This window comes from Morchella sextelata (assembly GCF_020137385.1).
Source record: "Morchella sextelata strain SCLS chromosome Unknown scls_2, whole genome shotgun sequence".
Classification (NCBI taxonomy): Eukaryota; Fungi; Ascomycota; class Pezizomycetes; order Pezizales; family Morchellaceae; genus Morchella; species Morchella sextelata.
Window position 1 is genome coordinate 2,544,682 of NW_025408617.1, and position 21,422 is coordinate 2,566,103.

Here is a 21,422-nt window from a genome sequence, read left to right on the forward strand (position 1 = left end):
TTCTTTTTTTACTTTTGCTATTGTCTCACTCTCACTCTTTACTTTTTTCTCACTTCTTTTCTGTCTTTTTTATTTTCTTTTTGCGCTGTGGATTCAGACAAGGAGAATCGCTAGAGCGGGGGAAACGAATGGCAGCGGTTCAAAGACAGACAGGTTTAGTAGCGAAGAATGGGTTTAGGTAGTGAAGAATGAGTGAGGTGATAGAACAGCCAAAAACAGGCAGCGTTGATCGAATCGAGACTTGCACAACACCAATGCCTTGCAGCCAGAAGAAGCTTCGTGGGCAGGGAAAAGAGTATACATCACAGTAGGGCAAAATCAATCAACACAACCAAGAGCCGAAAAAAGAGTGTGTCCCCCGGTTGAGGCAGCCCGTCGGCTCACGTTGTGGCTTGTCCCAGCAACGTCCTCCGGTGCTCCGCTCTTGCTGTACCGTGGAGCAGATGCTTCGCTCGGATCGTCTTCACGGTTTCCACTCCCAACACCCCCCCCCCCCCCCCCCCCCACAAATATAAGCCTCCCTCTCCCCAGATGGTTCATCCAAACGGCTGTCCCAATTACAATGGCTACCTACACTCCGCCTCACCCCACTAACACCACTCTACTCAGTTAAATCTTGAAGAGGGGGGTGAGAGTTGGGGTGGTATATTGCGGGCTGGGATGCGGTAGGTATGGGCAGAGTACGATACTTTAGATGTGGATGGATGGGTGAATCGGTGGGCCAAATGCAGATAAAGTGGAGTGGAGAGGCGAAAGAGAGACAACAACCCTCTAATAATCGCTACCGAGTACCGAGTGACAGGCCCGGCTACTTCCTCACTCTTACGGCGGGGTTTCCTCTTTTCTTTCCTTTTGGTTCGCCGGCCCTATAATAAAAACTGGTTTGTTTATTATGATAATTTACATGTCTGGCCCCATACGGTGACCCCCAACGGCGGAATGGGCGTTAAACGAGCCAAACAACAAGTCTGGTTAACAATCATAGCATGGCCGGACAGCATGTGGAGTGTAGGTATCAGGACCAGCAAACACCTCAGCAACACCAGCATGTACGTAAAAGAGAGGAGGGAGTGACTCGAGAGGATTCTTCTTTTTCGCCCTCTTCACCCTCCTACATCCTGGAGAGTGACACGCCCCAGGCACAGGTAAGACAACGAGAACCGTTTCTGTCTCAACAATTTAAGGTAACTCAGGGAGTTACGTTAAATGCGGATGCGCTTCCGTTGTGTTGTGTGAGGGCATCTCTCCGGCTCCGGCAACAAATGCAAGAAAAGAAGGCTGATACACTGGTACTCTAGGTATGTGTCTTCATTCTTCCTGTCTTGGATAAGCCTGTATTGTGACCTTTTTCGTTCCCCACAAAATAGGTGAAGCGAAATCTTCGAGGAAATGAGTGTAGAGGCCGCTGAATAATTTGATCTCGGAAGTTAGCCGGAGCATCCCCATGCCCAGGCACCAAAACCATTACTAGCTGATCGCCCTGATTATCCGGGGATTTCGAGCATTAGAGAGTACGATACCGGTAAGCGTCGGCGCTTGACCCGAAAAAGTCTTTTAGACCACAACCTGTAACCAACTAGGATTACAGAAATGTTGACCTACCCTCAAACCGGGGCTGTTATGGATATCAAACAGTCTGAGTATTAAGAGTAACCTGGCCCTCAGCAGTGCACCGTCTCTCAGGCTACGGAAATCTCGGCACACCTCAATAGCTGTAATCTGATTTCCTATGTTCGAGGTGGTATTTGGCATTGACATCCCCCCGGCCCTAACCCTCATGATAAGTTTCTTATGTTACACGCCCATCTATTTGGGCCATGCCATTCAAGCCCATTTATCCGTCAGTTACAGCCCTACCTAGATCTTAAACGACATCGACGCTATTTTGGGGAGGGTTTTCGTTTAACATTTGCTCCGTGGTCGGTATCCCTTCACCTGGGTTGTCATATCATTACTAGAGCCAACCGGCCACTCGCAGGCATGTCCACATGTATGTAGGCATTTGGCGTCATTTTATCCCCAATACACTCTATCTGGGGACAAGGCCTTCCCTGTGACGGGTGTGCTCCATCTTACTTAACCGACTTATTGGATCATGCACCAGATCGTGAACAGCACTATAATAGGTAGAGTACATGATGTACCCTTGAGGGAACGAGGGCAGCAAGGGCACCTCGGTCGAGAAATATATTGAATCTACTCGTCTTCGCTTCACACACCCGAAAAGAAGAAGTCATTATGTGTGCTCTATCGTACATATAAATTAAACAAAATAGAGTCCAAACAGGAGCTGGTTTTCGTTCGTGCTCGTGGCCCATGGGGGTAGGGAATCACAAACACGCCGGGGTATGCACCTGCAAACTTTAAGATACATACCGCCACAGAGAAACGGCATTCTCGGTATATTCCGCCTGTGGGTGCGTTCCCGCGCGTCCGCTCTGCCGTGCTCCGAGAAAAAAAAGGACCTTCCCTGAACCATAATCTTCTTGCCCGCCAGGGAAGAAGGAAAATACCACCTTCGATGAACAGAAGAGTATGAGATACATAAGTGCTATCTATGTGTATGCAGTTTCACTCAAACGGACATCGATTCTGCACACGAGAAATATCGATACTGGATATCTTAGGTGCGATGCAGGTATGTTTGTCTAGACCCCAGGGAAACAACGAAGATGGATGAGAGGGAACCCAGCAGAAAAATCTCCGAGGATAAGGTGCAAGATCCTACACGGCTCGTTTGCATCCTGAACATCTTCCGCTTTCCGCCGTCACCCTCCTCGGTCAACTTGAAGCACAGTATGGAACAAGGTTCAAGCCAAGATGTTGGGTGTGGTTGCACTGCCTCTGGCCCCTGCTGCTGCTGCATGTTGGATTTGGCTGGCAAATATCCGAGTCGATAGAGGTGGGGAATGATTCCCATTGGTTGTTTGAGGGAAAGGAGTACGTTGAGTTCCGGGAATTTTCCTTCTTGTCGGCCAGATACTTTCTCTCAACGGACAGTCGGTATCGACATGTACTCTACCCAACTAAGAAGTAGTAATCGATACGAACTTTGCATCGCCGGTTGCTAACTGGGTTTCCTCGGAAAGTTCCTCCAGCTGCACCTGCAGTCCATATGTACAACATTATTTGTTTTTTATATTTGCACCTTTACGTGAGCCTGAGGGTAGGGTCATGAAGAATAGAAGAGTTTGAAAGGATTCCAACAATAATGGTAGGTAAGATATCTTCAGAGAGAGCACCCGATTCTCCTTCTGATCATTTCTCACTTCTGCTTCACGAGCCCTGGGCCCCTCCTATCTAACCCCACGGCGTAGTCTTGGCCGAGTCTATTGTGCTCCTTCCTATTTACCAGCCAGTCTCTGCACCACTTGACTACATGTGTCGTACGATATTGCCAGATGAACCTATCAAACGGCCAATCGGGCTTCTCCAGAGCCTGTAACTGGTCAGAGCGTGGTTTGTACTTTAAAGTGGAGAGCAGAGTACTCTATGTCAACATACATACATGCTAGTTACCCCAAGTCTAGACCGAAAGAGTGGAATAGGTACGCTCTGAGCCGCCGTCGGGCATTATTCCCAGATTGCCCTATTGCCAGTGAGTTTTTATTTTCGGCGAGGTGGATACTTTTTCCCCATGATGAGGTGGTGGTCGGTTGCAGCCGAAGGATCCGACGAGCAAATCAGCATGTGAGGTTAATCAGTAGTGCTGGAGGAAATCAATCAATCAAAAATGGTGTCTTAACAACTTCATCAGATTCCCGTTACCGTGATTCCAACTCCCGATGAAAGCATGAATGAGTGCCGATTCGACGCAATAGTTGGAATAATTGTTCTCCGACTCAGACGTGCACTTTTCTGAGGTGCTGCCTACACAAACTGGGCCATGATTGGCTGGGCCCTGTTGATACATGTGTGGAGTTTGAGTGATCAGGTTCAAATGTGCCGTCCACGGCAGCCATGGCCCATACATGTATGTATCTCCTACCAGCTGCCATGCCGACTTTGGGGTAGGTAAATACTCTATCTAGGTACCTTGATTGTGATACTCAGTCTTTTCTGCAGAAAGGCGTCCGTGATATCGAATTTCTCCGTCAACTTTATTTCAACCTCGCTGTTCCGTATGATTACTATTGGCGAGACTTGCTGAGTAGTCTCTGGATGGGCATGAGTCAGTTGCAAGGATCGATATTCTTGAAAAGTGCAGCTACACTACAAATACCAAACATCACTTATCATATATTGCTCGTGATAATAATACTCTCCGTATTTCTCTACTCTACGTTTTATGTCTTAGTTCTGAAGCCTTTCCAGCTTACGTATACACACAATAGTGGGTGAGAAACATCCAGAATCTTAAAGATCATTAAAAAGATGGTTACTATTATGAACGCACGGTCATATTATGAGTTCCACCGTGGCCGATTTGTGACTCTTGTAGTTGATATTCGCAATCACCAACCTCTTCAAGGTATATAAATTCCAAACTATTCGGCCCTCTGATAAGAATGTCGACCAAAAAGCCCGTTCAAAGCGTTTAATTAAAACCATAATTAAGACCTGATACACATCTCAATTTTTTTTTTAAAAAAAAGACATGTCCTCATGCAATCCTGCCGTCCCATTTTGGGAATTCATCGCCCTCGAAGAAATCACCTCGAACACTACCGGCAAATCTCTATCTGAGCTTTTTGGTATCCATGATAGTCAAGACAATGTATACGGACCCCTTGGTGTGAGCAGCAGTGAATTCTCGCCTGCTGCTGCTGATGTGTTCGATACGGCTACCAGCTATGTGATACATATATCTCTACCTGGCGCGAAGAAGGAAGATATTTGGATTGGCTTCGACGAGGTAACGTCAAAAGCTATTCTATTAGGTTATGAAAGCAAAAAAAAAAAGCAAAAAAAAATAAATTGAAGCAAATGCTAATAGTCTTGGACGAGTAGCAAAAATCCGAAATCCAGATCTCAGGTGTCGTTTACCGGAATGGTGAAGAGTTTCTAAAGACACTTACTGTTGGAGAGAGGGGCTCGGGGTTTTCGAGAAGAAGATCACGTTGGGGAGTTTAAAAAAACCGGCTTATGTGAACTCGGTTGACATTACAGCAAAATTAAAAGATGGTAAGTACCTGCTTTCCGTGGAAGGCAGCCTAAACCTACTAATATTATGTTATAGGTATACTCGAAGTCCTGGTCCCCAAGAAGGAGAGAGAATCCTTTGAGAGTAGGAAGATTCTGATTAATTAGAGTGCTTATAATTAAATTATGAAATGAGCCTAGCGCTCAACGCGTATGTGGAGAACATGATCTGCGCATTGAGTGAAATTCGGGCTCTTCTTTTTCAGTGTATTTAGCACATATATACTGTCTGTTATGGCTAAGATTGTTACTGTACTTTGTTTGATTGGCACGCGCGGCCATACATATTTGTCATTAATGATTGAGTTTGTTATCGATATCGGGCTTCCATGCTCCTTTCCAGCTCTCTGCGTCACGTCACACGCATATTTTACACACATGCTAAACCTCATACCCTCACAGGATTGGGCAAGGAATATGCTTGCCCCATTCTCGAATCTTTTGTGAGAAATTTGACGAGTGATATATCATGACGGAAATTACAAGGATACCTTGCAACACAAAAATAAAAGATCCTAGAGATGGATCACGAGATGCGTAAAGTAGGACAGTTAACAAATAAGAATTTGACAGATAAGAGATTTCCCGTGGAAACCCAGTATAAGGGTTAACTGTGGAGCATCATATGTTGTCAGTGTTCTCTTTTTGGTGGAGATTAGTGATCCGAGGTAGCTCGGGATGTGTGGACCAACCTTCTTGTATTCAATTGGATACGAGTACCTTGAACTCTCTGACATGTAGCTTCCATATTATTTTAAGAAAGGGGTTGAGCAACCCATCACGTGATCCAGTACATTTTAACATCAAACATCCCAAGTTATGCCTGTTTTCCACGGCAAAATAGCAAAATCCATCAGGTTTTCTATGTAGCTAAGAGAGTCTCACAAGGACACGCTAAATGGATTGTAAGCTTATAAGTATGTATTGAGGCCCACTGCTCTGATGTTTTTGGATTAAAACGAGTACATACAGCAACACATGCCATCCACACCCATATCTGTTATATCTCTATCAAATGATTCAAGCTTTACGTTCTTCTTTCGCTAGTAGATCCTCGTCTCCGCACTCTGTTCATGTTTCAGAAAATCTGGGTAGAGCCTGGCGCAATCGATTGTTGAAACCCCGGAGGATAGGTCAAACAAGCTCGACCGTTACACGTCACGTGAAGTGAGATTATGATAGGCAGCGGGCCTGCCAAGAACCTTCAGGTCCACGACCACCGTAAAGCCCCTCCTCCTCTTGATTCCGATCCCGAATAAACCGTCTCCCGCTCTGACGTCTGTTAGCTGTTGTTTTACTTCTGTTTCGATCATTCGCTCCTCCATCCCGTCTCTTGTCTACTTTCTTAACCCCGAAACTCCCGTCACGCGTCACACAACCCCTCAATCAACAGCAGCAGCTTGGTCTTACCGGCGAACCCTTTTTCTTTTTTTCTTTTTGCCATCTTTCTACAGCACAATAGAGTAAACAATGGAATCGGATGGTGATGGAGTAAATGAGTTTTTGCAGAGGATCCGGGAGTTGGGGGACAAACGGGACCGCGAAGATGAGGAACGTGCGAGGAAGCTTGAGGAGGAAATCATAGCGGGGCGGGAAGCAAGGCGAGCCCGGAGAGATGGTTGGTGTCTCTACACGATGGCCTAAAGCCGAATACCCCTTTCCCGGAATTTTGAAGGAGTTTGCTGATTTCCCACGATAGAACGCGCAAGATCTTTGTCACCTCAGAAGGATTCGCCGCTTTCAGCACCACTAAGTCTCAGGTCGAGCGTGTTGGAGATGTCCTTATCCCGACCAGGAACTGCAGAGGATACAAATGGGGGTAATAGACGGGAAGATTCCGTGGAATCTGCCATGGACAAACTGACAGGAAGGTTTTCCGCCAGCACATTGACTGATGCAGAAACATCAGGGAACGAACAAGAAAAGGCACCAAGGACGCTTTCCTGGCAACGAAGACCCAAATCGTTCCACTCTTCTGTCTCCAGGCCCACTTCTTTACTATACAAACCGGAAGAGCCTCAATCAGAAGAAGAGCCAGAGAAACGGCGCTCGCAGATTGCACAGAACCTTGGCTCGAAGGACCCATCATGGTTTCGACAAACATCTGACCGGGGTGCTACATCCGGTGCACTGCGGAAAGCTCAAGACGAAAGCATGGACCTCACTGCAAAAATGGCTCTGCCAGGAATGTCTTCTTCTTTCGGAGGAATGCTAGGAAAGCTCGGCTTTGAAGAGGATTCGACCTCTGAGGCGGATAGACCAGCTCTTTCTAAGCGGGATTCGAACGAAACGTTATCTTCAACATCGACGTTTCGTGGCCGTAGTGATTCTCTACACTCAGCAAGCCAATTGACTTCCTCCACATCTAGTTCCGGAATCTCTCGTCACACAAGGGGGAACTCTTTTACGAGTAGTATCTCTGCGCGTTTTGATCCATCGTTGGTGGGTGGGGGCTTTGTTTCAGAAGATGGGTTCACTCGACCTCCAGCAATGAGTCCTAGTCAAGGCCGAATTTCGCCTGAACGGAAGGAACGCACACCAAGTCCGACGAAAGGCTTGGGGGGGTTTGTACAAAGTGCCCTTCTTAAAAGAGAGGGGTCTATAAACAAAAGATGGAGCAACTCTCAGCAGCTTGGTTCACTCTCGCGAAACAGCTCTACGGCTTCAAATAGACATACCTATGGGAATCTAAGAGAGGCCGCTGCAGCTGCGGCTGCAGATGAAGAGGAAATTGAGGGCGATGATTTACAAGATGGGGAAACCACAGAAGATGAAAGCCAACTTAGTCAACTCAGTCAAGTTAGCCAAGTCGAGCATAGTCGAGGTAGTTCTCTAAGTGAGCCAAGACTGGCATCGCCTGGTACATCTGGTGATATTCAATTATCTCCCCCACCCCGGAGTATGTCACCACCAGCATCGCCCACCAAGACCTTTGACCAGAAGAGATGGAGTCCAACGAAATCCTCATGGCTAGAAAGTGCCTTGAAGAAAGGCACAGACAGTAACGCTCCGATGAAAGCATATACTCCACCTAAGGAGAAAACACAAGCTAAGATCATTGAGACGAAATTTCCGGATCCCATGGCTACTCGCCCCCCTACAGGCCCCAAACCTGCGAGTATAGGATTGAAAAAGCCTCTCAGTATTCCAAATATCCCACCATTACGGCCTTCTAGTATTCCAGACATCCCAGTGTTGCGACCCAGCGGTAGCCTAGATACCGTAAAGCTGAACCCAGAAATTGGAGAAAAGCCTGTGGTTCCTTCCTCTAAGCCAGTTTTTAACTCTCCTATGTCAAACAGAACTTCAGTTTTTGAGAAACCTCCCCCGCCGCCTAAAGAAACTATCAATTTCCGTGCTGGGCTCAAGCCTCGCTCAATGACTGATGCTGCGGGCAAGGGAGAACACCTGCCGTTTCTCAATGCTATGACACGTTTGAGATCTACAAAAACGAACAACTATGTACCAAACAACGAGTTGAAGGACAGGATTTTGGCAGGCAAAGCCAACTTACAGGCGACTGCAGGTCCACAGAAAAATAAAGCACCGGATCCACTAAAAGAAATGGTTCTCTCTGCGAAAGCTTCTCTTACGCAATCAGAGCGCCCGGTAGTACCGCGTCCCGTGGAATCTCCGAAGGCAGCAATAGTAACAAGACCTCGGCCATCAAGCTTCTCTGCTACCAAGCAAAACTCGGCACCCGGAAGACTAGAGCTGAAGGAAAAGGGCCCATCGTTGGCGAGTAGATTTAACCCAGGTCTAGCGAACCTGCTTCAAAGGGGACCCCCTCCAACCTCAGGCCGAAGCGAATCGAGTAATGCGGCTGGGAGCCAACAGGATGATTCTGAGCCCAGTGAAGGCAAGCAACTAACACATGTAAGTAATTGCAAAATAGTCGGCTTCGATGGATAGCGTTATCCTCCTTTTTTCTCATCAACTGACCTTTGTGGCAGATGACAAAAGCAAGAGCACGAGGCCCGAAGAGGAGGGCACCGACAAAGTTTGAAGGGTCAGATGTACTGCCAGCTAAAGAAGCTCCTCGAAGTACACCATCAGCAAAAGATATATTTTCTTCACCGGTGATAAAGCAGCAAGCCCCACAAACCTCTCCAAAACCTATCACACCTAAACCTATCACATTCAGTAAGCCATTTGATCTTGTTCCAAAGCTTAGCCCTAAAGTTGAGACGGCTACCGGACATCCGCAATTTGCATCGGCACCTAAAGATGCACCAAAGACAGAGAAAGTCAAGCCACCTACGCCCGCCAAATCCCCTTTACTTAAGGCAACATCAGCCTCAAGCCTGAGGGAAATGTTTACACAACAGTCGTCGGGTACAAAGTCTCCTTTGAGCGAAAAATCTCTGGTTCTACCAGAACCTTCGCTTTCATCATCTGCCACCTCGAGGATTTCGCTATCGCGTCGGACTTCGACAAACCCTAATATTAATGAGCTGAATGAAGATGAAGAACCAGCTTCGATCAAAACTAAGAGCTGGGGGGCTCCAGCAATCTCAAGAACGTCATCATTTGTTTCGAGGGGTGATGATGATGATGAGGATGATGAGGATTCACTGGCACCCCTCGAAAATACAAGAAGTCGTGATGAGCCATCTCAGATTTTTGGGGGGTTTTTCAAAGGATCAGTCACTAAGACACCAAGACTAGATTTGGATATTTCTGGTATTTTGATGGCCAACCGCAAAGATACTACCGAGGAAGTTCAGTCACTAAAGACTGAACTTTCGGAGATTACTGGGTACGGCAAGTTGCAACCTGTTCCTCAAGAGTACGAAAATGTGTTGTTTGATGAGAGCATGTATGTTTGCATCCATACATTCAAGACTCAATTGGGAGCAAAGGGAACAGAGGTGTATCTTTGGAGTGGGGACAAGGTCTCAGAACCTGCTGTCGAAGATGCACTTCTCTTCGCACGAAAATTGGCAAGAGAAAACGATGGGAAACTGGTAAGACTTTTACTAAAATCAAAAGCTATGAACCATACTGAATTATGACAGATTCGTTTGAGGCAAGGACGTGAAACCTCCGCTTTCTTCCAAGCCCTTGGTGGCATTGTTACCACAAGACGTGGATCTCGCACGAAAATGATAACCGAGAATCCTTTTGTACTTTGTGCGCGCCACTTTATGGGTAGTATTGCCGTAGATGAGGTTGACTGCAGAGCATCGAGTCTTTGCTCTGGTTTCCCTTTTATTGTTTCTGCTAAGGGCCGGGTTTTTCTCTGGAAAGGGAAAGGCTCTACAGCTGAGGAGATTGGCGTTGCTCGGCTTGTAGCCTCTGAAATGTCCAAGGGCGAAGTCCAGGAAATCGACGAAAATAGCGAACCTGACATGTTCTTTGACATTCTGGATGGTAGCAGCGAGGACCGGGCATCTGCTGACTATTGGCACTTGAAGCCTGCCCACACTTCTTACAACACCCGACTCTTCAGAATTGATCTGGAGTCTCATGCTAAGGTAAATAAGATCCGATTTGTGCGAGTAAATGTGGGGCTAATATTTATGTTAAGGTGATCGAGGTTTCACCATATTGCCAATCAGATCTGAACCAGTCGGAGATCTACGTCGTGGACGCCTTTTTTGAGCTTTATATGTATGTTTTACGCCGTGTTTATTGTAAAACAAAATTGCCTTGCAAAATTAAGTCTAGGACTAATGCTTGGGTACAGTGTTCTTGGCGCCAACTCACAATCTAAGAGGCCCGAATTCCAGTCAGCATTGCAGTTCGCACAAGATTACGCCATTCTTGCAGCAACAGTAGACGATCGACCATTCATCCCGGTTAGCAGTGTGATTGTGGGAGGTGCACCCAGAGAGTTTAAAGTGCTTTTCAGAAATTGGGAAGATGCAAAAATTCCCACGAGTTGGCAACCATCACGGAAGCCTAGTTTACGACTTGTTGGTTTGACGGCAGCAATGGAAGCTATGAAGGTTATTGAATAGGGAGTTACTCGTAACAAAAAAATAAAAACGGTAACGATTGAACGAATTAAACGGTCTTGGGCTAGTAGTGGGTTGGAACGGGATAGCGGGAGCGGGTCGGACCTTTCACTTCCTTGGGCATTTTCATTGGGAGGCTTGTTTTTTATATTTCTTTTATTTCTATATACTCGTCATACCTTTGTGCATGCAAGCATAGTGTTTTCCTATGTCACCCTCCCCCCTTTTTTGCTTCCGGACCTTTTTCATTTTCCTCCTATCATACCTAGCGCAGGGCGTTCTTCATACATCGGTTTTTGCATTATCTAAAAGTCCAAACCCGGCGCCTGAAACATATTGCATTGCATTGCGGGGTGGGAATGGGTGTTCATAGCAGCAGTTCAATACCATCTTTTATCATCGTACCTTTTTCTTCCTTTTTATAGATCAGGCCAGATCACATGACCTTTGGGCCCTGCGAGTGAGGAACATGCCGTTAACGACGGTTGAATCCTTCTCTGCAGGTGGCTTGTGTAACTTCGCATTAAGCACCGGCCGGAACAAGCCCTGAAGAAATGAAAAAGAAAAGAAAGAGGAAGTAAAAAAAGGAAACCTTTCTACCCTTGCAGTGCTACTAACATATAATTACTTACATGTACTCATTCTCCAATAAGGCCTCTTTGGACCCGAACTCCCCTTGTGCCTTGCGGTATCGTTGGCGGGGTGAATCTCCTGGTCTAGGGGATCATGAGAGAGGTAGGGAAAAATGGAATTATGATGAGATATGAAATACGAAATACAGCCGTATCGTATCGTATGGACCAACCTGATATGTCGTGAGAGGGCAGCTTCCGGAGAGGATGATAACTGATATTAACTAGAGTAATGGTTGCAGCCCGCATATCAGTTCCCATTTGTCTGGCTGTCATATGCTTGCCATTTGAGTTCCACATCTATCTCAGAGAGGGATGTGCAGCCAATTAACCAACCACCCACCTAAGCTACATGTAGCCAACCAATAATACTATTCAACAAAAGAAAAAAAGAAACAGTCCTAGATACTAGCAACAATAGCAATACCAAATAATTTATATACACACCGTAACGGTCCAATTGGGGCGGGTCAAGTCCAATGTAAACTTCCACCCTCCCCGACGCCGGCATTCTACTCCGGAAGCAAATTCCTCTCCAACCACCCACTTCGAAACACTCCCTGCGGGTCCAACTCCTCCCTAAGCTTACACCAATCGCCCAACTTCGGATACATCTGCCCAAACTCCTCTTTTGTGGCTGTCGTGAAGTTCTTTGCCCAATGCGGCTTACCGCCGAGCTCTTTCATGAGGTATTCAAACGCCTCATAGTACCTCTCCCACTCGGGCGGATTCCGGTGGAATGGCCTGTACAGTGTTGCATTTAGGTAGAGGGTGGGCCCCGAATGATAGGATTGGTCGAGCCAGGGCTTTTCGGGCTGCAATGTCGTGTCGGAGACGCGGACTTCGATGGGGGCGTGGACGAAGATGCCACGGGAAGAGAAAGGGATGCCGGAGACATTTTCCGCATCGCCGGTTAGCCAGGCTTGCAGACGAGTTATTGCTTCTGGGCCCTTTTCTAGAGGGATGGCCCACTGTGAGGGGTCAGAGGAGGTTATCTTGGAAGAGAAGAAGTAGCAAAAGAAGGAAATCATATGACTGCAATATGCATGTATGAAATAAGAAAGAAATACATGACGCAGGTGCTCATTGCGCAACGGATGAGAATAGAAGAAATTGCGTGCTCTTCTATCCAGCTTGATGTTAAATATCATGTGAAACATGTTTCTCAGCTCCCACAAACAACATCGACTTGAAGAATTCTGCTTCTCTCCCTCGATGTGCCAATTCTTCCTCTTCCTTATTCACTCTTGAACAAGGGGTTCCCCAAAACGATCGGATATATTTGCAAGAAGAAAGAAAAAAGAAATCCGAGAAAGAAGTAATATATATATTGAAAAACGAGTGATATTTACCTCATTAACGAATTGCGAAAACAGGCAATCCATAGTCAACGCTTCATAGCTCTTTTGGACCGCATTCCCGGTCTCGCCCTCACTCCACCCATACTGCATATAAAACACATACCTTTCGACAATCGGCATAAACGGCGGTACCCAAGTTGCCAAGTACAGCAAAAACTCGTACGAGAGCCGTCCCAGAGTCGCTGCGTACCAACTTGGTGGTCTCTCTCGCAATGGATCCTCAGTCTTATCTGCTTGCCAGATTATAGAACGCCCAGAATACGGGAACCACCATACTCGAACAAACTCTTCCCGAGTCCACAGGTCCTTATTCCATGCTTCAAGCATATTAGGGGTCTTTATGATATCCTGGTGCCATTTCAGGTTGTAAGCCGGAACAGCCTGAAATGTGACATGAGTGATGATACCCAAACCTCCCAGAGACACAAGCGCAGCATGATAGAGATCCTTATTCTCCGTTGGGCTACACTTGACGCTCTCCCCGCTCGCCAGTATGAGAGTAATACCAATGATTGCCTGCGCCAACGTTCCATGCCTCAGTGATGAACCATGCGTATTTGTCGCAATGGCGCCTGCAACACTCTGTGCCGTGATGCTCCCCAAATTCGGCATAGCCCATCCACGCTTCTCCAGCTCGTCTGCTAGCTGATGCAGCCGTATACCCGCCTCAAGTTCCAACTGCATCTCATCCTTTCGTTCCGCCACCACCGACGAGAAACCATCCAAATTCACCATCCATGACGATGTGCATGTCAGGTCTGATGGCGAGTGCCCAGACCCAACAACAATAATCTTTTTACCATTTTGACGAGCGAGGGTCACGATGAGTTTGATCTCGGGCAGCGATTGAGGCCGCAGGTAGAGCTCGGGGCGGGAGAAGTGTGTTTTGGCCCACGTGTGGTGCCTGTGATTTAGGGAGGCGCGGAAGGGAGTGTGAGTTTGGGTAATGGGATCCCAGGAAAGCGTCGAGATCTGGTCGGAGGTGTATTTGTAAAACTCCGAGTACGCCTGGGGGTCCATCTCGGGCATTTTGAATAAGGCGACAGTTTATAACGATATTTCAACTTCTCTCGGGCAAATAAATGGAAGGAAAGGTAATTGGAGGTTGTCAGGTATGTATAAAGTTTTTCTTCTTTTTTTTCCTTTTTTCTTTTTGGCTTGTCTATGTAACTAGTGAGGATCGATGCTGCAAGGGACTATCGATCTCTCGGAGAGTAACGGAACCTGGGAAGGGGCGAACAAGGTGCAGCAGCGAAGAGTAGGAGTATGGAGGCGAAGAAGGAAGGAAGAACGGAAGGGAAGTATGTATGATGATGTATATGTATGCAGACTGTAAAGATATATGTACGTACGCGTATGCAGCAACAGAGGGGGGATTGTTTCGCTGTTTCACCCACCTTTTATATTCACAAGCCAGGCTGAATCTGACAGAATAACAACGTGGTCTAGTGACCTTCGGATTGTAGAACATCCCGCCACCTTGTGTATCGCATCGTGTCATCCCGTGTACCGGGCATCGCACCGCATCCATATTGTTCGCGGGGGGATTTTTGGTGGTGGTGATGGTGGTGGTGGTGGTGGTGGTGGTGGTGGTGGTGGTGGTGGGGTATCTCATAGTGAGAGTAGAGAAGTGCATCCAATTCTCAGATTGCCGGCGATCTTGATGTAGTGTTGTGATCATCACACTCCCTCCTGCCAATCAATTGAATAGGTATGGTAAGGTACAGCTATGTAGCGTAGAATACTATGCAGTCGGGGGAGTGCGGTGGACCATGGGTGATACATGACAGGCATGATAGGGAGTCCGAACGAGATGTGACTGCGCGTGCGTACATGTAGTTATTGAGGATGTTTGGCTGGCAGGCACAAGGATTAGAACTTGTACTGTCCTAGAGGTCATACAGCCAGTAAGTAATAAACACTGCGGCAATCGGAACCAAGTTGGAAATAATATGCAAATGTAGTCGAATTGATGAGTGATCTCAAGATAGAGTATAGTGAGAAATTCACCAGGGTATCGATTTGAATTGCACTGCACCGCTGACCACATTACATGGTGTATAACAAATCTATTCCCCCGATGAACTTGTCATCTTCAAAGTTGTGGGTATCACCACCATCACTGGCAGGTAGGTATCACGGTGACTTGTCATGTCACTCTACATGTTGTACTTTCGCCGAACCCCAGTATTGCGCGTCTAACTCGTCAATGTTTCAATGTTTATGAGGGGCTGGACAAGTTGTTCACTTTGGTACAACATAATGACGACATTCAACTGTTTGTGACAAACTGACAGACAGGCTGAAAATCAAATAGGGAAAGTCGGCATGTCGAGTCCTACAAAAGACCGTCAATGAAGTTAAGGGAAGAAGGGATAAATAAGACCATATTTTTTTATATCAATTTGTTCATGATCTTTCAAGCAAGTACAAGAAATCCAAATACTCAAGACAGTTAGAACACCAGCCTTACTAGCTAGCGGGAGAAACAACATCGGTAGATGTAAGTACCGAGTGTGAACTCTACTGCATTTCGATCACCATGGCTTGACAAACCGTGAGCAAGCAAAAAAAACAAAAAAAAGGCCCTTTTAGGACTCGAGGAGGTGATCGCATCCTGAAGGAGGGCGTCTTGCTCTATCTCCCGAGATGGTGGTTCTGGTAACTACCTACATAACTAGTCCCTTTTCCATGCCAATGACAGAAAAAAGAAAGATACGAAGCTCCATCATGTCAACGACCAAAAGAAAAAGGGTCCAACTGGAACTTTTACATAAAGCGGGCTTGCCGAACCGTTCCCCTCCCCTCTTCGGCAGAGGAGGTGAGGGTAAATCGCTGGCATCAAAAACGCCATCGGCAATCCTTGCATAACTACCGGTGCCTTGCGCCTCGTTCAACGTCCGATCAGACAAGAAAAAACGTGATCATGTCTGTGTGTCTGCATCTGCTGGGTCGTCGTCGGGCGGCCAGGGTTTAGTGGGATCCGAGTCGGTTCGGATGGATCTTCGTAGTTAACCCTAAGCGAAGGGAAGTAATAAACAAGGGCAGCAACAAACGAGGATGGTTAAAATTACATCCGCCATGCCATGCCTCGCCATTTCATCCCATCAAGTACGGTAGGGAGGAAGGGAGATGGGGGGGCTTTTGTGATGCCCTCTATCCTTATGACCTACATGCACATGTAAGATTCTCTGAATGCTTGTTCAAGAGAGGGGAAGGTTGTTGATGATGATGGGGATGATGAGGAAGACGTGTGTATGAAGAGGGGCATGATGAGGAGAGGGGAGGATAAGGAGCCTCAGGGGGAGGACAAGCAACCTCAGATCAGATGAGGGGCAGGAGAGATGGAGTACCAAAGATCTGTTGTTAAGCGGAGACATCCTGTCCCGGTACTCTTTGTATCATAGCTTCGCACTCGCCCATTATCCTTCCAGTCCAACGGTGCGGCACGTCCCACCTAATGCATGGAAACACCCGACCACATCCTCCTCCCCCTAACTTCTAAGCCGCCTTTCCACCAACCACGTGGGAAATATTTTCTAGAAATCACGCCCGTACTACAAATAGGTACCGGAGGGGAGCTAGCTACTGACCAAGACAGTTATACCTGCTACTTCATGACGATGATGATGAAAATTGTGCCTGTCAAGGCTTCTTGAGCACTTTCGGATGTGTTGTAAAGCCCTATCCTTCAGAGACCGGGCGAACAGCCTCATTGAAAGAGTCAGGTAAACGCATGATGGATATAGGCGCCACAAGAAACAAAGCCGGCCTTTGACATGAATGTACTTTGTACTCGTTTTCAATGACCGAGTTCGGTACACTTCCTGGTCTCGGGACTGTAATCAATACTTAGAGAATTCCGGGTACTCACGCCTGTTGTACTCTACTGGCGCCGGTCTTCAACAACGTCAACTGAGATTTATTATCTATCCGGGTGACTCATTACCCACTTTACTAGTTAGCTAGTAGCACTACACATATTCTGCAATACGCACTTCAAGCACTGAGTAATTACTCTCAATTTGCATTCATAGAGAGAGAGAGAGAAAGAGAGAAAACTCAGGCCCATCATATTGTCATGATCAGTATAACCATATGTACACTTGAAGCTACATGTAGTAGAGCACTAGACGGTTAGGTCTAGATAGTCGCACAAGTCTTCTGTTTCGCCAGTCAAAATCCTTGCAGCGAATCTATTTGCTCCTTCAGAATCCAAGCAAGGCAAGAAGAACAATGCTCCCCAGAGGCTCAGTTTTGCCCAAAAACAAAGACTCCAAGCCAACTTCGCTATCCACAACCTCCGGAGAGTAAAGTGTATGCCCCATATTCTCGGTTCGTCTCGCTTCTCAATAGCTAGTGTCGTTTCGTAGTGCCGAGGCTTACTCCGGCCGTTTTTAATGGCATAACCAACCAACCAATATCGACACCTATTTCTTTGCACGGAGGAGGAGGAGCTAGCCATAGCTAGTAGTGACTAATATGTCATCATCAAACCTCACACGACCCAGCCCAAGGGGGAGGCAGCAAAGCAAGCCTTGAGGAGGGAAAGGGTTTAAATCCAAAACCACCTAGAAGGTAACCCTACGGCGGAAACTCCACATACTCAATGCGAGGAGGCTTCCATGAAACTTCTTTACAGCTACTTGTTCGAAGAAACATGTAACATTCTAAATGCCCAGGAGTTGTATATAACCCTTTCCCCCTCGACTTGGACCCCATCCTGTTTTACCAACTACAGACAATACCTAGAGAAGAGTTAGAAACAATACAGTTGAACCGTGCACTACTACTACCATCCATAATCAGTACTACAATACCTTTTTCATTACTCACATTACATCAATCCTCATCTCTCTTCCTTCTTTGACCCTAAGCTCCGGTAGCTCAGAAATTTTATATATTCAATATGTCCTCATCTTACAGACCAGTGGTTGCCATCGCCGGCTTGGGTGGTGTTTTGGGCCAGGCCACTCTTGATGCTCTACTATCACCACAATTTGCATCAAGTTTTCAGTTACCAATAAGAGTTCTCATGAGAGACCCTTCTCGTTTCGGTGGCCCTGTTCATTCAGCTGGAATGGTATGCACTTACATTTGCACTTGCACAAAACTTTATTCTTCTATTTTTGTTTTCCTTGATTACTGACTCTTGAGGATTTCTCAGGCCGCATATCTCGGTGTTGACTACGAAGACCCTGAGGTCCTCGATGACGCCCTAGAAAATGTCGACGTAGTCATTAACCTCCTCGGAAGTATGTCTTCTTCATTCCTCCTGTTTTAAAATTTCTGAAACCTCGTTTCTCAAGCGATTTCCCCCCCAATGCGCCATATATGAGTGAGGCTGACATAGGTGCGCATAAAGTGTACCCAAGGTCGTGGATCAGCCTTGGCGACGCTGCCTATCGATGTGGTGCGAAACTATACATTCCATCCGAATTGTAAGTTACTTCCCAGAAAATATCCCCGAAGCACATCCACCCCGGACATTATCAATCCATTCACGTTCCCATGTAAACGTAAAAGAAAAAAATAAGACCAGATCAGTAATGCTTATATTGCCCTTCTCTGTAGTGGCCCAGATCACCGAATGTTCACATTCCCATCGCCGCTATCGGCCAAACAAGAGCAATCCCAGCGCTCTCGTGAAGACGGCATCAAAACTGTCCAAATCTTCTGCGGAATGCTCATGGACTATGTGATCCCGTCCGGCTCTTGGTTTGGCGTCGACCTGCCAAACAGGCACATAGATGCCGTTGTTCCCGGCGGCGGCCGTGCGGAGCCAAAGATCTCGTTCACATCAATTGGCGATGTTGCTATGGCCATAGCGTCCGTGGCTAGACGCAGACCTAGTACCCTGCCTGACGTGATCCATATAGCCGGTGACACCTGCACCCTGAGGCAACTGGGAGAGCACTGGCAGACGATTACGAGGTCAAGGGTACACATTGCGACGACAGATTTGGCAAGCTTCAGGCAGGGAGTGCTTGAGAGAGGATCGTCGAATCTTGCGCTTTATTATAGGTTGGCCGCGGGAGAAGGTTTGCTGAATTACGGGTCATCGAATGCGAATGCCTGGTTAAGCACAGGTGTGCAATGGCAGTGGAAGAGTATACAGCAGCAAATAGCCGGTAATTAGATCTAGCTTCTAGTCTTTAGTTTTCCTTTCTCTTTCCTTTCTTCTTTCTTACTTTTGGTTTTTCCTTTTGAATTCTTCTCACGTTTTGTCTCTTCTTCTTCTTCTTCTTTTTCTGCCATTGAGTATTCAAGTCTTGTAACTAAACAGTGCGTGTCAGCAACACAGTCTTTGCAAAGTCTTACCGAACAAAGATCAATGCCTGAGACCAGGGCAGCGGGAAGGTGTAAGGCTGAGGAGATCGGAGGAGAAGGATCACAAGAGGGTCGGGTTCGCGGGGGGGGGGGGGGGGGGGGGGGAGTTGGGCAAAGAGGCACGGAAGGGAGAGGGGCGCTTTAGAGGGGCTGCCGAAATGATATGGCAGTGCAGGAGTACTAAAAGCATAGGAACCAGCGGAGTCAGAAGGGAACGGGACGGGTAATGGGTAACGAAGACGATAGCGCACACGAGCAACGAGCAAACGGACAATTAAACATTGGGGTAGACGATTATAGATTTCTTTAGGAGTTTGGGATAAATGGTTTTGATGTTTTAGATGTTTTGGACGTTTTAGATGGTTTAGATGGTTTTGATGTTTTAGATGTTTTGGACGTTTTAGATGGTTTAGATGGTTTAGATGGTTTAGATGGGATAGACGGATGCATATGGGGAACACATTTTAGGTTCGAGGTCATTTTTCATATTTCTTGGGTTTTCTAGAGGGGTCACAGCCAGTTGATCTAGCAAGTGACATCAAATATAGCATAGCATGGGAAATTTATTTCTTTCTTTTTTAAAAAAACTTCTTTTGTTGGCTACATGTAGTTTTTCCCTTAATACATCCTTTTTAGCAATTGAAACAGAACTTTTGGTATTTGTTCTAGCCGGATATTGAATTTGTCTCCTGTTGTTAACGTTGACAGGTGATCTAATTTTCGTATTGTTGATTGCCTGCTGAATGCACAGATAACCTCTTGTAAATCTGTAGAGTGGCTTGGACAGTCCCTAGCGGTCATCCTGAGAATAAGCTACAAATATGAAGTAAGACAAGGACTAGCATTTCTTCTGCTGCTACTGATGAAGATTTATTATATATATATATGTAATCGGTTTCCTCGAGTTGAAGACCCTTTCTGTCTCTGACTATAAGGCTGACGCTGATCGTGTGGCTGTGACCTTACGGCGATGGTAAAAGATCGGGATCCGTTGGCGTGGATGCAATGGAATCTGGATGCTGGGATATCAAGCTTGCTTCTTTTCACCGTCGGTAACTGTGTGGCGTGGTGGTGAGAAGTTGAAAGTAGGAAAGTGGCGGAAGCTAGGGTTCATGGCCCTGGTCCGTGCACGCATTGACACTTGAGGCTGAGAATGAAACCAACTAACCTCAATCTACCAACATCAGACGACACCTGGATTCGCCCAGGAAGTCCCTCCGCACCACTACAACAAATAGAAATACCTCGGAATCAAAAGTTACAAGCGATCAAGATGTTGTCCATTCTCCGGAAGGCGCAGTTAAAGGACAAGGAGATGCGGGTATTGATGCTGGGTTTGGATAACGCGGGGAAGACAACCATCGTGAAGTATATTATGAAGGAAGACGTCAACACTGTGAGCCCGACGTTAGGCTTCATTATCAAAACTATTGATTACAAAGGGTAAAAATAAAGCTCTCTATTGTTTCACCTGATCTATATAACTATCTTTTTTTGGTACCCTCAGCCCTCTCAGAGAATGATAATATTGCGCCCCATATCAAGTCCGAAGCTAATGATACTTATAGTTACAAGTTAAACATTTGTGAGTAGTACAAAAATATAAGTCATAAAAAGCAATCATTGAGGCTTTGATATCTGGACCCCAAATAATGGCCGGATACTCTTTTATGATATCACTAACACATCATGGAGCACCTTATTAGGGGACGTCGGTGGTCAGAAGACTCTCCGCAGTTATTGGCGAAACTATTTTGAAAAGACCGACTCCTTGATCTGGGTCGTAGATGCCACCGATAGATTCCGACTTGAGGACTGTGCCACAGAACTTCATGGACTTCTTCAAGAAGAGGTATAGATCTTATCCCCCCCCCCCCCCCCCAATTGCCTTGTCTATGCCTTACATATTGGTCTTGAAGGCATCAACTGTAAAAAATGAATATAGAGGATAAAGCTAACGACAAGCGCCTTCTAATTATTTACAGCGGTTACTTGGA

The 21,422-nt window shown here is 46.5% G+C and overlaps 5 protein-coding genes across 5 annotated transcripts; 4 read left to right on the top strand and 1 right to left on the bottom strand.

Moving 5' to 3' along the window:
* Nucleotides 1-4,597: 4,597 nt before the first annotated feature.
* On the top strand, nucleotides 4,598-5,250 carry H6S33_005933 (uncharacterized protein; the record flags this gene model as incomplete). The annotated part of the gene is made up of 4 exons (XM_044837333.1): nucleotides 4,598-4,855; nucleotides 4,951-5,059; nucleotides 5,110-5,124; nucleotides 5,180-5,250. 4 exons carry the CDS (start codon nucleotides 4,598-4,600, stop codon nucleotides 5,248-5,250), a joined length of 453 nt encoding a protein of 150 aa, XP_044699242.1.
* Nucleotides 5,251-6,612: 1,362 nt separating this feature from the next.
* On the top strand, nucleotides 6,613-11,105 carry H6S33_005934 (uncharacterized protein; the record flags this gene model as incomplete). The annotated part of the gene is made up of 6 exons (XM_044837334.1): nucleotides 6,613-6,760; nucleotides 6,842-9,018; nucleotides 9,096-10,109; nucleotides 10,161-10,619; nucleotides 10,673-10,755; nucleotides 10,832-11,105. 6 exons carry the CDS (start codon nucleotides 6,613-6,615, stop codon nucleotides 11,103-11,105), a joined length of 4,155 nt encoding a protein of 1,384 aa, XP_044699243.1.
* A 1,141-nt stretch (nucleotides 11,106-12,246) lies between these two features.
* H6S33_005935 (uncharacterized protein) lies at nucleotides 12,247-14,124 on the bottom strand (the record flags this gene model as incomplete). The annotated part of the gene is made up of 2 exons (XM_044837335.1): nucleotides 12,247-12,705; nucleotides 13,087-14,124. 2 exons carry the CDS (start codon nucleotides 14,122-14,124, stop codon nucleotides 12,247-12,249), a joined length of 1,497 nt encoding a protein of 498 aa, XP_044699244.1.
* A 3,880-nt stretch (nucleotides 14,125-18,004) lies between these two features.
* Nucleotides 18,005-19,234, top strand: H6S33_005936 (uncharacterized protein; the record flags this gene model as incomplete). Its single annotated transcript, XM_044837337.1, has 4 exons — nucleotides 18,005-18,178; nucleotides 18,263-18,350; nucleotides 18,461-18,536; nucleotides 18,670-19,234. 4 exons carry the CDS (start codon nucleotides 18,005-18,007, stop codon nucleotides 19,232-19,234), a joined length of 903 nt encoding a protein of 300 aa, XP_044699245.1.
* A 1,464-nt stretch (nucleotides 19,235-20,698) lies between these two features.
* Nucleotides 20,699-21,283, top strand: H6S33_005937 (uncharacterized protein; the record flags this gene model as incomplete). The annotated part of the gene is made up of 3 exons (XM_044837338.1): nucleotides 20,699-20,868; nucleotides 20,994-21,010; nucleotides 21,132-21,283. 3 exons carry the CDS (start codon nucleotides 20,699-20,701, stop codon nucleotides 21,281-21,283), a joined length of 339 nt encoding a protein of 112 aa, XP_044699246.1.
* Between the last annotated feature and the right edge of the window lie 139 nt (nucleotides 21,284-21,422).